Source organism: Trifolium pratense, linkage group LG2 (assembly GCF_020283565.1).
Source record: "Trifolium pratense cultivar HEN17-A07 linkage group LG2, ARS_RC_1.1, whole genome shotgun sequence".
Taxonomy (NCBI): Eukaryota; Viridiplantae; Streptophyta; class Magnoliopsida; order Fabales; family Fabaceae; genus Trifolium; species Trifolium pratense.
The window spans coordinates 44103095-44121651 of NC_060060.1; the positions used below are offsets into that span (position 1 = coordinate 44103095).

Consider the following 18557-nt stretch of genomic DNA (forward strand, 5'->3'; position numbering starts at 1 on the left):
ACAAGGATATTAAGTTAGGACATGAAACAATGATCAAAGTTCGAAGAGACATCAAACCTTGCAATGCATGCATCGAAAAAGACTCTAGTGCACCACACCCTGAAATGTAAAGCTCCTCCAGGGCACTAAGAGAGTGTAGATCATCATGTAATACCACGAGTTCTATGAAGTCTATGATAAAAAGTCACTTATGCATATTACACACAATTCCCTTTGGGAATAAATCACAATATTCCTCGTTCAAGGCAGCCGGCATGCATTCAAAATTTCAAAGTCAGACACTGTCAGGCCAGCTACACAGTTGCTCTCCATCAATGATGTTACAATGTCAAATTTTGATGGCAGATAGATAGTTATGAAGTTTATATTTAAATTACAAAAATATTCCTCATTTATATATAATAGATTAATAATAGAATGATAAAAACTGCTACCAATTGATAAATTCACTGAATAACAACGATTTTATTGACGAATCTCTAAAGACATTGGTCTCAAACAGAGATTGAATACAAACATTTACACTGCTGCAGAATTGAAATATTACAATCCGAAAAAGGGGACACAGACACAGTTTAAAATTTAGTTGAAGTTAAAACTGAAAAGTAAGGATTCGTCCTAAGCATAAAGGATGTTGGTAATTACAAAGAAATAGCCAATTACATGAAAATTTTAATTACTCATTCCTTCCAGAGATGCTGTGTTGCTGTGAAGAAGATTCAGATGATGAAGCTTGAGAAAGATGTCAATGACCATGAGTCTAGAATTCTGCAGATTACAGTAAATAGCAATAAGTTATTAATTTGTTGTCATATGCCATAAATTTATATAATTTTTGTTCTTAATTTTCTTTAGTTTTAACTTCTAAACAAATTTTATTTTCTAATTTCTTTAAAATTCTAGAATGCAAGTATCCTTTAGCATAGCACATGTTAAGGAAATAACAAACATGGTATTCACAAAGGACAAGCTGATCCTTCTGAAACAAGGTACATATTCAAAATAGTTTTAAAACAGGATACTTAAATAACATGAAATATTTCAACAGACTAAACAAAATAAAATTAATATCCTTTTCATGACGGTGTGTTGATCTTAGAAAATGGAGAAAATGAAAATAAGAAAGTACAAATTATCAATAATTGACATCTTTGTGAAGAATATATGAGATAATGTGGCAAATCAAGCAGGACCCTCAATCTCTCCCCACTTTGAATCTAAGGAAAAAAAAAATCTAGAAAGTCGAAGCATGCTGAAGCCTAAATGCAATAAGAAAACTAACCACATACCTTCCTCTTTTTTTTTTGACGCAACCACATACCTTCCTTAAGTAAGATACTGTCAAAGAATATAAAGAAAGGAGAAAGATATGATTCTTAGTGCTCACCATTTTTGCCATATAGGAGTGTTATCTATATGCCATTAAGTTCATTCAGAAAGCATCAACTATCCTGTCAAAATCCATGATTGAACCTCCTATATATATGTCCTCATCAAGACGGTGCAACAAATGCACTTCCATCTTCCATTCTGGAAAACCAGTCCCTGCATTTAGAGTTCCAATATGTTAAAAATAAGCATACATTTGGAGACAAAAGCACAACCTATGTAGCACTAACTCAGACATAGATATCGGACACGATACTGACACAAACACGTAGACACCGACAATAATTTGAGAAAATAGAACTTTTCAATGTCACTAAATATGTTGGTGTCGTGCAGGTGTCAGATACCAGACAAGCTTTAAATTTGAAGTGCCGGTGCTACATAGAATTATATATAGTTAAAAGGAACAAGATGAAAAAAGCAAGGGATTCAGTAAATTACTAAATTGCCGTAATGTTTCTTTTGCAGTTAACTTCAATGAAGGAACGTGAGCTATCTTTTGCCAATCTTCCCCAGTTCTTTCCTTGCACCGCATCTCCAAAATAGGACTTTCAACAATAAGCAATGATTGCAAGTTTATGAGGTTCTGAAAGCTATTTGGTAGCGACCTTACGTTAGGACACCCAAAGATATGTACTGATTGAAGAGAATTCATGGCTCCCAACGATTCTGGCAGCTCATTAAAGTTTGCTAGAGTCAAATTTTGCAGGGAGGGAATAACTTCTATGCCCTGTAGCATTCTGCTGTTTCCACCGTCACCCAGAATTTCCATTTGACGAAGGGAAGTTAGCTTGTTCATATTACTTGGTAAAACAAGTCGTGGACAACCTTGGATTTTCAATCTCTCAAGACAAGCCAAGTCTCCCATACTTTCTGACAAGGATATTAAGTTAGGACATGAAACAATGGTCAAAGTTCGAAGAGACTTCAAACCTTGCAATGCATGCATCGAAAATGACTCAAGTCCATCACACCCTGAAATGTAAAGCTCCTCCAGGGCACAAAGAGAGCGTAGATCATCAGGTAATACTTCGAGTCCTGTGAAGTGTATGATAAAAAGTGACTTAAGATTATGCATATTACACACAGTTTCCTTTGGGAATAAATCCCCAAATTCATCACCACGGTACTCAGAAAAGTTATAAAAAAATTCGTAGTTTAATCCACCAGCATCAATGATTTCAAGAGATGGAAGGGATGGCAATGCCAACTTGGGAACACATGAAATTCTTAAGTAGGAAAGTTGTGGTAGCATCTCTACGCCTTCATCTTTCAACATCTTCTCTAAGTTTGGTAAACCACGCAGAGTCAATATCTTCAATGAAACGAAAGCCCTCTCAGATTTAGATTCATATGAGTCATCATCAATGTATTTTACATCTTTCATTCCAGATACATAAAGAGTGGTTAAATAAGGTAATTTACCAAGTGGAGGAAGTCGCTGACAGTTTTTACAGTTGTAGAGTATAACATCAACCAACCCTTCCAAAATAGAAGTATTTCTCATCCAATTGGGAAGATGTATTCCCAAATAACCCTTCATCCCAAAACCCTTGAGACCTATGGGAGGCTCAAGGACTTCGAGTACTCGCTCTACATTAGTATGGCCTTGTGACTTAGCGTAAATATCCCATGATAGGTATAACCGATTTAACTCCTTTTTACCAATCAAATTAGCTTCTTTAGCATCCCATTCACTTGATACATTCTCAAGGCCTTTGATGTGTAACTTGCCTCCTAGTTGTAAGCCACGTAACTCTGCTAAACCAAACCCCATCTTCGAACCCACAATGAAAGTGCTCAATGTTTTTAGACAAGTTAACTTACTAATATTGGAAGGCATTGATACTAATGAAGTGCAATATTTAATCACGAGATGCCTGAGATCTTGTAATTTTGTCAATTGGTTGGGAAGACTAGATAAATTCGGACAAATATCAAGTTTTAGTATTTGCAAATTGTGCAACTTACAAACAGACCCAGGCAAGGATTTGATGGGACTTTCAAAAAGTTCCAAGTACCTCAGATGTGTTAAACTCTTTAGTGCTGAAAGTTGCAAAGAACTAGTACGTAATGCTCGAAGAGGAGTGATTGATGGCAGCGAACCTAACTGTCCAAAGGGAACAATATCTAACTCAAGAAAAGTTCGTAAAGACTCAACTTTCTTGAAAGGGATAGTGTTGTAGTTGAATGGTTTTTCAAACAACTCAGTAAAGGAACAACTTATATGATGAACTCTGCCAGACAAATTAGTCAAGCTTTCAGCATCAGAAGCAACACATTCTTCTCCCATTATAGACTGAGCTAAATCATGAAATAAATCATGCATTTTGAAAGTAACATTACCCTTTTCATCAGTTCTGACTTCTTGAAAGAATGACAACGCATATAACTCATTCCACACTTCCTGACCAACATGCTCCACGTCTAAATTTCCTCTGGAAGAGATAAATCCATTAGCCAACCAAAGATGGATTAGTTGTTCCTTCAGCATTTCAAAATCCTTAGGAAAAACAGCACAAAAAGTAAAACATGGCCTCAGTGATAATTTCAAATGAAAGTAGCTTAGTCTCAAAACAGACATGATACGATTATTACGATTATCCTCAGATAATTTCAAAAAGTTACTTTCCTTTATAGAAAGCCATTGATGTTCCTCACTTTTGAAGCGCAAAAGACTTCCCAGTACTTTGACAGCAAGAGGCGAACCCGCACACTTTCTCACAATCTCCTTGCCTATTGCTACAAGCTCTGCACGCTCTTCTCTATTAATTCCAAAAGCTTGTTGTTTAAACAAAGACCAGACGTCATCATCGGATAAACCTCCCAAGTGATGAGCAGGATAAGTTCCCATAATGGACGCAACAATGTCAAGTCGTGTAGTCACCAGAACGGATGACCCTTTCTTTCCATTTCCACCTTGCAACAAATACTTTAACTTATCCCATTTCTCTGGATCTTCACTCCACACATCATCAAGAACAAGTAAATACCTTTTGTTTTGCAAAATTTCTCGAACTGCTCTTTGCGTTGATTCTAAAGACGAGAGGTCTGAATTTTTTCCATTGGTGGATTCTATGATGGACTTCAAAATTGCCATCATGCTAAAATCATCAGAAACACAAACCCAAATATTCAAGTCAAAATGGGTTTTTAACCTTTCATCGTCAAAAACCACTTGAGCAAGTGTTGTTTTTCCATGTCCGCCAATACCAACAATGGAATAGACAGAGAGTTCTTCACTATCAACTGCATGACTTAGAAGAAACTTAACAACTTGCTCTCTATCACCATCTCTTCCGTATACTTTTGGTTCAGCAACAACAGAAGTAGTTTGCCGCCATTCATCATCTCCTCGTTGATTCTCCTCCGTGACTCCCACTCGTAATTCATACTTCTGTCTTTCTGCAGCAATAACATCAATCTTTTCAGCAACCACTTTCATCCTCTTTCCAATGTTGCGACGAGCCAAAATCTTCTTAGGATGGAAACGTGTGATCCACTTCTTGTCTCCATGTGCTTTGGATGCTATTGAACATTCATCCAATATATCATCAAGAACATGAGCAGCATCAGCCAGATTTTGCAGCCAAACTTTCACAGATTTACTTTTAATTTGCTTCTCTTCAGCATCTTCCAGGACAGCTCGAATTGCGGTAAGATTTCGAAATAGCTTTTTGGTCAATTCATCAACACCCAAAAAGGTTGCAAGCTCCTCCCGAAGAAAAGATCCGAGATTTTCAATCACAATTCCAAGTAAAACATCAGCCATTTGCAGGTATGAGAATAGAAATGAATCAAAGTTTGAAAGATGAATATGCTAAATTGTTTTGTTTTCAAAGATTATCAATTAAATGAATGGATAAAGTTGTTGTGTAACCTTTCAAAGTTGGCTCATCTAGCTAAACAATACACACAATTAGTATTATAATATAACATTATTATTGTACATGACATTGAAGAAAAAAACAAGTTGTGAACTGTACATGACAGTGAGAAAAAAAAAACAAGTTGTGAAGGTACATGACAATGAGGAAAAATACAAAATTGAGAATTTTTATTTATTTTTTTGAACAAGAAAATTGAGAATCTTTTCTTATGAAACATCATGTCCGTTCATTTGATAAGTGGATAGACTAAATTAATTATTGCCTCCGTCTCAAAAAGATTGTCCTTTTAAAAGAAATAATATTTTTACTAAATTACCCTAATAAATTAGGCAAATGTTAACATGTGCACCTATGGCACATGTTAAGAATACAAATATAGAAATATTTTTTTGAAACATGTGTATTATATCTTTTAAGTATTAAATTCGTTTATAATATTAAATACAAATTTCTAATTATAGAAACCTTAACATGTGCCCTGTATGCACATGTTAACAGTACCCATAGGTTTGTTTTCTTGGGATTTGGGAATAATGCATATAGTAATTATTATGAGTACAATTGAAAAGTATTACATTGAAAAGTGAGAATGAAAATTATTTTGAGACAAGATTTTATTCCTTAAATGACAATTATTTTGAGACGACGGGAGTATACGTAAAGGGAGCTTTCGAAAATTCGAATGTACCAGTAGTAACACATAGGGACCAAATTGATAGTAAATCTATAATATGTAATAAGCCAAACTTATTTGTCTTTCTCTCTCCTCTCCTCATTCAACCTCATTCCTCACATTTAATGTTGATATACATTCAATAGCTGTCCAATTACTTTGAAAAATGACCATAATTACTTTGAAAAATAATAGCTGTCCAATTTTTTCCATAAACATTCAATATAGCTGTCCAATTTTTTTCCATAAACATTCTCCCGTCCAATTTTTTCCATAAACATTCAATTTTTTATAATAAAATGGAATATGCCTTATATTCTTTTTTTTAAAACAGTAATATTCTAATATGCCTTATTTCAAAAAGGAATGAAATATACCTTATATTAAATTGCCTACTTAAAAAGGAAATAATTCATAATGAAATAATTCTAATTAATTAAAATATTCGATTTAAAAATAATAATAAAAATATTTCATTTATTACTATTTCAACTTCAAATATTTTATTTTTTGACTAACTTCAAATAATTTTAAAAACCAATTTTTATTTATTTATTTATTTTTGTGGATGAAATGATTTAAACAAAATGAAAAAACGTGAAAATAATATTTTATATTTTTTTAAAATGAATCATGGCTTGACCAAAAAAAAAAAAAGAATCATGGAATTTTCTTTTTTGAAAAAGATGTGATAATATATGAATGTTTTTGATTGTTGATGAATCATGTAATTTATTATTTTGACTAATTGGTCATATTTGATATTAATGATTTTAATTTCATATTAAAGACAAAATTATTCATATCTCCATTTTTTTCTATATATATATATATATATATATATATATATATATATATATATATATATATATATATATATATATATATATATATATATATATATATATGATCTTTGTGTGAATACTACAACTCACAATTTTTCAAATCTTTTCTTTTGGTTATTTCTCTTAGTTATTTTCATTGTTATTTATTTACTTGAATTTTTAATTTATTCTCTCTTTTATCAATCATATTTGTTGTCTTTATAATTTTCTTCAACTTTTTCTTCTTTATTCTATTATTTTGTTGATCATTCTCTCTTCTTCTATTTTTCAGGAATGTGATCATAAAGAAAGATATGGAACACGAGAAACAAAGTTGTTTTCATGGGAGAAGGCAAGAATATTGAGAACATTTTGTGGGGCCTCAAATTAACTTCTTAATTTGGATGCTAATAGTGTTTATTCTTTTGCTTGATAGTGTAATAATCATATTAGTTGTCTTCATTGTTAATCATTTGTTGTAATGGGTTGAAGTACATCTTCCTGCATCTTATTTTGATTTTGCCTATCAAAAAAAAAAAAAAAAACTAAACCACATTTGTTGTCAAATATTAATTAATAAAAATTACTTTTGTGTACATCGGTCAATTTCTGGCGTTTTTTTCTTCTTTGGTGCCTTAAAAAGAGGTTTCCTCTTTAATATTTGATTGAAAGTTTTCTCTTTACATTCAACTACTCACTCCGTCCCATATTATAAGAAAAAAAATCACTTTTTTATGTCCAAAATTATAAGCAAAAAAAACTAACTTTTATCATTTTCAAGATTTACTTTTATTTATTCTCATAAAATTAAATGCAAATTGCATTTAATTTACTCTCTCTTCTTTCCTCAATAATAAATAACCAATAAAAATTCTTTTTACATCTTCTCATGAAACTTATTTCAAGAAAAACACAAAAAATCATACTTCAAATCATCATATTCCACTTTTCTTAATAAGTGTGAATTTTTTTTTTTGCTTATATTATGGGATGGAGGGAGTATGATAGAAATTTGCATTTATTTTTTTTACAAAAATTTGCTTATATAACAAGTTTTTTTTGCTAAAAAAACAAGTTTATTTTTCGGTACCAAAATATTATCACATATAACAAGCTAATTATTACTGACCACCATCATCTACGCGACATTTAATAGACTGAAACACGTGATTTACAATCAATTAATTCAATTGTATTAATCAATTTAGTCCATAAAACTACTAACAAAACACAATTTTAGTGTTGTTTTATAATTTCGAGATCCGAGTCATTTAAACATCTCCACTTCCATTTCAAATCATAAGGAACTTTTTTTAAAAAAAATAAAAAATAAAGAACCTTATTTTATTATTTTAAAACATGCTGTATTTTCTAATTTTATAAATAGACCAAATAACAAGTCATGAAAATTGACATACAAAAAAAAAAAAAAAAACTATACTTATTTATAAATTATAATGCAACAAAAAAAATTGTACTACAGGCTATTTTGGCACTACCATATATATCATTATGTTGCAAATATATTTTTAGCATATTTTCTATTAATAAGATTATTAAACCAATTAAAGCAAATACGTTTTTAGCATATTTTTAATGCAAATACATTTTTCATTTCTATATTCATAATATCAATTAATTGATTGATATTAATTAATTGATTCACTCATCAATAAAATAGAATGAATTAAAATCATATAAGGCAACAATTCAAAGAATTCTAATTCTAATAAATGTTTACTAGCTCATTTTTTTCAGCAAATAAAAAAAATGAATTTGAAATTGAAATATATTTATTTGGGCGTAAATTAGCCACACGTTTTGTTTAATAAAAATGGAAATATCAATCTCTATAATTATAGTAAATTCGAATTCAAAGAATAAAATAAAATCCTCTAAATAATTTTGTATTAATCTTTGACATAAAATATATTTTTAGCATATTTTCTATTAATAAGATTATTAAACCAATTAAAGCAAATACGTTTTTAGCATATTTTTAATGCAAATACATTTTTCAATTCTATATTCATAATATCAATTAATTGATTGATATTAATTAATTGATTCACTCATCAATAAAATAGAATGAATTAAAATCATATAAGGCAACAATTCAAAGAATTCTAATTCTAATAAATGTTTACTAGCTCATTTTTTTCAGCAAATAAAAAAAATGAATTTGAAATTGAAATATATTTATTTGGGCGTAAATTAGCCACACGTTTTGTTTAATAAAAATAGAAATATCAATCTCTATAATTATAGTAAATTCGAATTCAAAGAATAAAATAAAATCCTCTAAATAATTTTGTATTAATCTTTGACATAAAATAAAAAAAACTAATTAAAAGAAGTATTTATCTAAATGATTTTTTTATATTGTAAGGAAAAGGTTTTTAATTTTTATATTGTAAATAAAAGCTTTTTAATAATTTTATTTTTTAAAAAACTATAGGTACATTAAATCAAAATATTTTTTTTTAAATGAAATATTTTTTATAAATAATTATAGCAACACTAATTTATTTTTCTGAATACATTAAAAAAAATTGACCGTAGTAGTATATAATTATTGACCGTAGTATATTTAAAATAGTTGAAAAATATGGTAATGCAATATATTTTTGGAAATGTTAAATATAGAATGAACCTCATAAATTAAGGCAATTTCAAAAATTAAGGGATTAGTAAAAGGTTGGGGTGGTAAACGATTTCTCTATCGTAAATTCATATTACTCATTTTAATTTTTAAATCTATTTTATATGTAGATCTGTTTGGTAGAATGATGACGGACTCATCTAAGGCATGTGTTTAAGACATTGAAGAATAATTCTTTACATTTTTTAGTTTTGTTTGTCTTTTCAATTTGCTACTTTTACGTTTTGGAGATTTATGTTCAGTTGTTGCAATGTAATGTAATTTGATTTATGATGTAGACATATATAACTTTTTCTTTTTTTTTAATTTCAATGTTTGTGTCGAATGCATTATTTATGATAATTTTTTATTACATAAGGTGGTTTTATTAATCAAGGCATAAGATATGATAAAATCGGAACACTCGCACTGTCCAATAAAGTCATATAATATAAAAGTAGAAGAAGAGGATCCCATCACAGTACATCGTGTTCCTGGAGTTAAACAACAACAACCCCAACTCTCTTAAAAACTCAAAATTAGAAAAATTATGTCGCGCAATTAAATTAGTGTAGACTATTAATGTGTACGATTAAATAATAATAAATTATGTCCGCAATTTGTGACTAATTTTTTGGGTCATGTTAATTCTTAGAGTACATGTTAAAGAATCCAAATATCAAAATATTCTCTTCAATTTTGTGGATTTTTTTTATATAATAAATTTTTCTGCATTTTATTTATGAAAATTTAACCGCATGAATTTTAATAAAATATTTTTTTATTTAAATCATTATATGTGTTACATTAATTTCAAGGGAACAAGTTAGCATTTTCCTATTTTTTTCATAGTTATTTTACTTTAGATATTATGAAATTACTTTAACTTTTTCTGTTTGCTCGGGGGCTTTATTTTAAGATATTTATACGAGATTTTATATTTTTACTCATATATTCATACATTGATCTATTTTTTGTATTTTTTATCGGGTCTGTGTTCATTTTTTTTGTTATTTATATATAACTTTTTTTTTTGTTGATTTATATGAAGATTATATATTTATATTCATATATTAAGACGGAAATCTATTTTTATTTTATAATTTACGTGAGATTTTTGTATTTATAATTTACATGCGCATATATTTTTGCACATGTATTACTTTGGGGCTATACTTACCTGATAGTCGAACTGTGAATTATCAGCGAATTTTTCCATGAGAACAAGAGTGTTAATACTACTTAATACCAAAAAAAAATATATTACAATAAATACGTTATTTTTATTCATATATTAACACAAAGACATATTTTTTTCCAATAATTTATACGATGTTCTATATTTATTTTATTTGGAGGATTTTGATGTGGAAATTAAATTAACTAATATAAGATATATTCAAATAATTTTTTTAGGGTATTTTTGTTTCATATTTATTTTACTATGGGTATTATGAGATTATTTTAACTTTGTTTTGTTTGTTTGGGGGGCTTTTTTTTAAAAAAAGTTTACACACGAGTCTATATTTTTACGTATATATTAAGAGACATGATTTATTTTTTTGTAATTTATACGGGACCTACTCTTTTTCTTTTTTTTTTGTGATTCACGCGGGAAATATATTAAAATTGTACGTTTAATTTTCGGTAAAATAAAAAATCAGAGGTACAATTTTAATTGAATTGTAAATGATTTTAAAACTATTTTAATTGACTATATTTATATATTAATACGGGATCTTAATTTATTTTATTTTTGACAAATACGGGATCCTACTTTTTTTATGTTATAGTTTTTCATTTTTCATCTTTTTTATTTTAGAATGATGAAAATTTTAATATTAAAATATTAATTTTTTAGTCTCATTTTACCCGTGCTTGGCACGGGTCCGGATACTAGTTGTTAAAATATAAGACTTAATTGAAAGTAAGTGGTTAAATACATGACAAAAATTGCAAATTCAACAGAGTTGTTGACTTTTTTGAAATATTCATAATCTCATTTCATTACTCATTTGAGAGCACCTAAAATTAAAACAATTTTGTTAAATTTCAAAGGTGTGATTCCCCAATTCAATTCCTAGTTATAGAATAATATTTTGTAAGACTTTATCTCACGCCCGAACTCTAAATTGTCAGAACCCCTTACCTACCTACAAATAGGAGGGTTAACACCAACTATGATAATGATAATATATAGTATAATTGTAATACTAATAATTTAACATTTCAAGTTGAATAAGGTTGGCTGAATTTCAATTAGTGGATAACCAAAACAATAATAGTTGTATTTAGGGTTATATATAACTAGACTCTTACCCGTGCGATGCACGGGTTTTATGCGCTATTTTATACTATAAAATAATTTGCAAAAACATTTATTAAATTTTATCTTATCTATTTTTTTTATTAACATCAGTAAGTAGCTTTGACAATCGACCAACTTTTTATATACATAAAAATTGGACAAAAGATTATTAGGAAAACATTAACTATTTTGAATAAAATACACAAAATAATAAAATGAACAAAAAAAATTAAAATAATAATAACCCAAAATAATTATTATTATTATTATTATTATTATTATTATTATTATTATTATAATTAGTATCACACATTAAATGCATGTAAGTGGATGATGTGACTAAATGAAAGGTTTTCATTGGTTTGTGGATTAGGGTTTAGATAGACAACTGGACAACTATCTAAGATTTATATATATATAGATAGATAATTTTGATTGTTTTATGGCTTGAAAAGATAATAATTACGGTATATTGTAATTATCGCCGGAAAAGCATACCTGAAGTGCTCTTGATTAATCTCTGGGAGGAGGAAAACAATCCCTCCACCATTGCACTAGCAGCAAGCTTTGTAGAAGTGCGAGTACTTTCCACATTCTGCATGGGGAAAGAATTTTTGCTTTGTGGTGTTTGGAATTATACTCCCTCCCATACTTATGTTACTACTCCACATTCTTTTATATAAGTCATCACCAATCTACATTACATCACTCATTCTAAATACATAGAGTGGTTAAACAAGGTATTTACCAAGTGGGGGAAGCCGCCGATAGATTTTTCGGTTGTAGAGTATAACATCAACTAAGCATTCCAAAATAGAAGTATTTCTAATCCATTGGAGAAAATGTATTCCTGCATAGCCCTTCATCCTGAAACACTTGAGTCTTGACTGAGGCTCAAGGGCTTCGAGTACTCACTCCACATTAGTATCAATGCCTTGTGAATTAGCGTAAATATCCGACGACAGGTATAATTGATTTAACTACTTTTTACCTATCAAATTAGCTTCTTTAGCGTCCCGCTCCCTCTGCACATTCTCAATGAAAGTACTCGATGTTTTCCGACAAGTCATATTTGCAAATTGGACTTGTGTGTGTGCAAGAACTTGTGAGAGACAGACCAATCATCGATGTACCTCATCGAAGGCAGCCGACACACATTCAAAGTCAGACACTATCAGCTACTCAGTTACTCTCCATCAATAATGTTACACTGTCAAATTTTGATGGCAGACAGATAGTTATAAAGTTTATATTTGCATTAGAAAAATATTGCTCATTTATATATACTAGATTAATAATAGAATGATAAAAACTGCTACCAATTGATAAATACACTGAATAACAACGATTTTATTGATGAATCTCTGAAGAAATTGGTCTCAAAAAGAGATTGAATAAAAACATTTACACTGCTGCAGAATTGAAATATTACACACATAAAACAGGACACAGGCACAGTTTAAAATTTAGTTGAAATTAAAACTGAAAAGCAAGGATTCATCCCAATCATAAAGGATGTTGCTAATTACAAAGAAGGGGATTTATATCAGAGATGTTGAGAGGAACATTCAGATGACGAAGCTTGAGAAAGATGTCCATGAGTCTAGAATTTCTTCTGCAGTTTTCAGCAAATAGCAGTAAGTTATTAATTTGATGACATATGCCATAAACTTATATAATATTTATTCTTAATTTTGTTCCAAATTTATATAAAATTTAGAATGCGGTATCCTTTAGCATTGCAAATGTTAAGGAAATAAAAAACATGGTATTAAAAAAGGACAAGCTAATCCTACATTGAATTGTTGAAAAGATTAGTTGAGTAATTAAGGATCTCAAACACACAACCAATAAAGAATTTTATGATAACTTGTCTGCAATAAGTATTGTGAATGTCATGTATTAAACAAGGTACATGTTCAAAATAGTTTAAAAACAGGATATTTACATACCATTAAATATTTCAAAAGACTAAACAAAATAAAATTAATATCCTTTTCATGCAAGTAGTGTGTTGATCTTAGAAAATGGAGAAAATGAAAATAAGAAAGTACAGATTATCAATAATTGACATCTTTCTATGATTTCAGTTCATCCTTAAGCTATATAATGCACTTCTACATGATATGCATGTTTAGAACTAGTCTATCATGAGATTCATAACAGGAATGTAGTGTTTGTGAAGAATATGATATAATGTGGCAAATCAAGCAACACCCTCTCTCCATTCTGTATCTATTACAAAAAACAAAAATTGCCTTCCTTAAGTAAGATATGAAGCCTGTTACAGAAGAGAATACTGTCAAACAATATAAAGAAAGGAGAAAGATATGTTTCTTAGGTGTTCACCATTTTTCGCATATAGAAGTGTTATCTATATGCCGTTAAGTTCATTCAGAAAGCATTGACTATCCTGTCAAAATATCTAAATGAATCCTCATAATAGCCCTCATCATGAGGGTGCCACAAATCCACTTCCATCTTCCATTCAGCAAAATCATTCCCTGCGTTTAGAGTTCCCATATGTCAAAAATCAACATACATTTGGTGAGAAAAACACAATCTATGTAGCACTAACTCAAACATAGATATAGGACAGGATGCTGACAGAGACACGTAGACACCAATAATAATTTGAGAAAATAAAACGTTTCAATGTCACTAAATATATCGGTGTTGTGAAGGCGTCAGACACAAAGACAAATTTTCAATTTGAAGTGTCGGTGCTACATAGAATTATATATAGTTAAAAAGAACAAGATGAATAAAGCAAGGGATTCAGTAAATTACTAAAGTGTATTAATTTTTCTTTTGCAATTAACTTCAATTTAGGAACGTAAGCTATCGTTTGCCAATCTTCCCCAGTTCTTTTCTGGCATCGCTTCTACTATTTGAAGAGAAGTCATGGCTCCCAACGACTCTGGCAGCTCATTAAAGTAATGTAGAGTCAACTTTTGCAGGGAAGGAATAACTTGTATGCCCTGTAACATTCTGCTGTTTCCACCATCGCCTTGAATTGCCATTTGACAAAGGGAAGTTAGCTTGGTCATATTAGCTTGGCTCAACTATTATTTTGTAGAGTATAACATCAACCAAGCCTTCCAAAATAGAAGTATTTCTCATCCAATGGGTAAGATGTATTCCCAAATAACCCTTCATCCCAAAACCCTTGAGACCTATGGGAGGCTCAGGGACTTCAAGTACTCCCTCCACATTAGTATCAATGCCTTGTGAATTAGCCAACCAAAGATGGATTAGTTGTTCCTTCACCATTTCAAAATCCTTAGCAATAACAGCGCAAAATGTAAAACATGGCCTCGGTGAAAATTTCAAATGAAAGTAGCTTAGTCTCAAAAGTCAAAACAGACATAATATCCTCAGATAAATTCAAAAAGTTACTTTCTTTTATAGAAAGCCATTGATGTTTGTTCCTCAGATAAATTCAAAAAGTTACTTTCTTTTATAGTTACTTCCTATGTGAAATGAGGAAAATCAGCAAAGAAAAGAAGGCTCGAGGAAGGAGATAGACATCACAGAGTAAGGCTGGAGAAACAATAATAATCTTCATTAAAATTTAAAATGCATCATGGAAATAAAATATATAGCCTATAGATAAAATAAACCTGTTAAAGAACAAGACAAAGAAACCTTTGTTCATTGTGCAAGTCTACATATCTAGTATACAGGTGTTCACTTTGTTTGAATCCAAACTTACTAGGTAGGTAAGGAGACATATTGTCCCAACAATGATGTCCTTCCTTCACTGTATCATCCACTGCATCCGCTACTCAAAAACACAACATAAAGAGGTTTCACACAGCGTCTAGGGCCTCTACACACAGCCACAAATGTCAACATAATAAATAAGTCATGAAACCTACCTAGTATTATGTAAAAATTCCTGCCAAGAGATGCACAAAACCAAGAGTAGATTAAAAAATCCTTAAATTCATACATCAAATCAAATACTATGATGACAGAAACAATAATTGTAAATATCAAAAGTCAAAACTCACAACAATGCTAGGAGATGAAATTTGACACATTATAAAGTATTAAAAAATCAAACTAGAATAATAGAAAAGTTCTGAAGTAGTGAAGTCAGAAATGTATAACAAATTATTAGGAAGGTACAAATAGGAAGACAATGAATTGCAACAATTCATCTGAAAATCCTGCGGAATTCATACATCTTAGTAAACCAGCTTTCTAGCATCCCCTTTGGTCAATTTTTCTCTCAATTAAAAACTCAAGTCTTGAAATGGGTTGAGTGAATGCAAGCTTGCTCCAGGAACCCTTTTTGACCAGGAAAATGACTTGATTTATGTTCCGCTACCCTTTCTGACCGGGAAAATGAAAAACTGGTGTATAAGATCCTGATAAACCACTTGTGCATCCTTAAGTCTTACATTTTTGCATAGTCCATCGACAAGTATAGTGTATGTATACATATCTAGCTGAATTCCGGGTCTTTGATCTTTGCTAATAATTCAATTGCCTTGTCAAACTGATGGTTTTTCCACAAAGTACCCAATAAAGAATTGTAAGTAACAACATCTGGTTTCACACCCTGTTTTATCATAACAGCTAACACATTTTTAGCTTTTCTCAACTCTCCTTCCTTAGATAAACCATCAATAAGTGTATTAAAAGTATAAACATCTGGGCTGATGTTTTTTAAATGCATTTCTTTGAAGAGATTTGTTGCTTCATCCACCATTTTATTCTTGCATAATCCATTAAGCATGACATTATAGCTACAAACATCAGGAATCACTCCCCGTTGAGCAATAGTGTTGAATACATATTTGGCCTTGTTTACTTCTTTAACCAAGAAATACCCATCTATTAAAGAAGTATAAGTAACAACATCTGGTTTCACACCTTGTTTTATCATAACAGCTAAGACATCTATTGCTTTTCTCACCTCTCCTGCCTTAGATAAACCATCAATCAATTGATTAAAAGTATGAACACCCGGGCTGATGTTTTTCAACAACATTTCATTTAACAAACTAACAGCTTCTATGAATTGACCGACAATACAAAGGCCATATATTAAAGTATTGTAAGTGACAACATTAGGATAAATATTCTTGACAATCATTTCAGAATATAAATGAAAAGCATCACTCACAAGTTTAACCTTGCAAAGACTATTAATGACTATACTGTACATTACCACGTTTGGTTTAACCATTAACGCTTCAATCTTTCTAAGCAACCGGAGGGCAGCTGTTGTTTCTCCTTTTTTACATAACCCATCAATCAAGATTCCATAACTAATTTGATCAAGCTGAAATCCCTTTGATATAACATTGTCATGAAAATCCAAAGCTTTAATAACCTGACCACTAAGACACATGCCTTTCATAAGTGTATTTATTGTTATCGTATCAAGCTGATAACCTAGCTTGAGAATTTTTGCTAATACAGAAAATGCAAAATTGAGTTGACTAAGGTGGCAGAAACAATTGAGCAAGATGTTCAAAGTAACAAAGTTAGGTTGAATTCCATTGAGTTCCATTTGATGAGAGAGGGAAATAGCAGTGTGAAACTGCTTGGTTTTAACAAGGGAAGTTAACATCTTATTGAATTCGAAGACGGATGATGGGGTAGGGTTGACATCGAGAATTCCATTGAATGAAAAACCAGCATCATCATCAACAACAAGATTGTGATTTTTGCACAAAGTACCCAATAAAGAATTGTAAGTAAAAACATCTGGTTTCACACCTTCTTTTATCATAACAGCTAAGACATTTTTAGCTTTTCTCACCTCTCCTTCCTTTGATAAACCATCAATCAATATAGTAAAAGTAACAACATCCGGGCTGATGTTTTTCAACAACATTTCATTTAACAAACCAACAGCTTCTTTGAATTGACACACAATGCAAAGGCCATATATTAAAGTATTGTAAGTGACAACAGTAGGATAAATATTCTTGACAATCATTTCAGAATATAAATGAAAGGCATCACTCACAAGTTTATCCTCGCAAAGACTATTAATGACTGTGTTGTACATTACCACGCTTGGTTCAACCATTAACTCTTCAATCCTTCTAAGCAACTGCAGGGCAGCTGTTGTTTCTCCTTTTTTACATAAGCCATCAATCAAGATTCCATAACTAATTTGATCAAGCTGAAATCCCTTTGATATAACATCGTCATGAAAATCCAAAGCTTTAATAACCTGACCACTAAGACACATGCCTTTCATAAGTGTGTTCATTGTTATCGTATCAGGCTGATAACCTAGCTTGAGAATTTTTGCTAATACAGAAAATGCAAAATTAAGTTGACTAAGGTGGCAGAAACAATTGAGCAAGATGTTCAAAGTAACGATGTCAGTTTGAATTCCTTTGAGTTCCATTTGTTGAGAAAATGAAATAACAGTAGTGTAATTGTTGATCTTAGCAAGGGAAGTTAATATCTTGTTAAATTGGAATATGGATGGGGTAGGATTGATATATAGCATTCGATTGAATGAAGAAATAGCATTAGTATCATCAACATCAACAACAAGATTGTGATTTTGATGAAATTGGGAATTGGAATGAGCTTGAGAGTTAAATCGACTACGATTGAAATTGGGAATTGGAAAACAGAAATTGTTGGGAGTAGAAAGAGAGATAGCACCGTAACAATTCAACACTGAAAATGACATTCTAACGGCTGTTGGGAGTTGAATGAGATGCTGCTGCTGCTGCTGCTGCGGTTGTTGTAACAAAAGCAACTCAATTTTGGTCTTTTGGATTAGATTTTGATTTTACACTTTATCCATTAATGGGAGGATGAATATCTCTAAATAAAATTCAATAAAATT

The 18557-nt window shown here is 30.5% G+C and overlaps 1 protein-coding gene and 1 pseudogene across 1 annotated transcript; both read right to left on the reverse strand.

Annotated features, from left to right (window-relative positions):
• Positions 1-445: 445 nt before the first annotated feature.
• LOC123906137 (putative disease resistance protein RGA3) lies at positions 446-5427 on the reverse strand. The gene is made up of 3 exons (XM_045955989.1): positions 1831-5427; positions 1388-1545; positions 446-768 (listed from the first exon to the last, which is right to left on the reverse strand). The coding sequence occupies exons 1-2, from the start codon at positions 5159-5161 to the stop codon at positions 1433-1435; spliced, it is 3444 nt and encodes a 1147-aa protein (XP_045811945.1). The 5' UTR covers positions 5162-5427; the 3' UTR covers positions 446-768; positions 1388-1432.
• Positions 5428-16330: 10903 nt separating this feature from the next.
• LOC123906138 lies at positions 16331-18478 on the reverse strand (annotated as a pseudogene).
• Between the last annotated feature and the right edge of the window lie 79 nt (positions 18479-18557).

Excerpts from the sequence above, each read along its gene's own strand:
- LOC123906137 (XM_045955989.1), bottom strand. The coding sequence starts at position 5,161 with ATGGCTGATGTTTTACTTGGAATTGTGATTGAAAATCTCGGATCTTTT. Across the intron at positions 1,546-1,830 it reads AGAAACATTACGGCAATTTA|GGACTGGTTTTCCAGAATGG; the intron begins GTAATTTACTGA and ends CTCTAAATGCAG.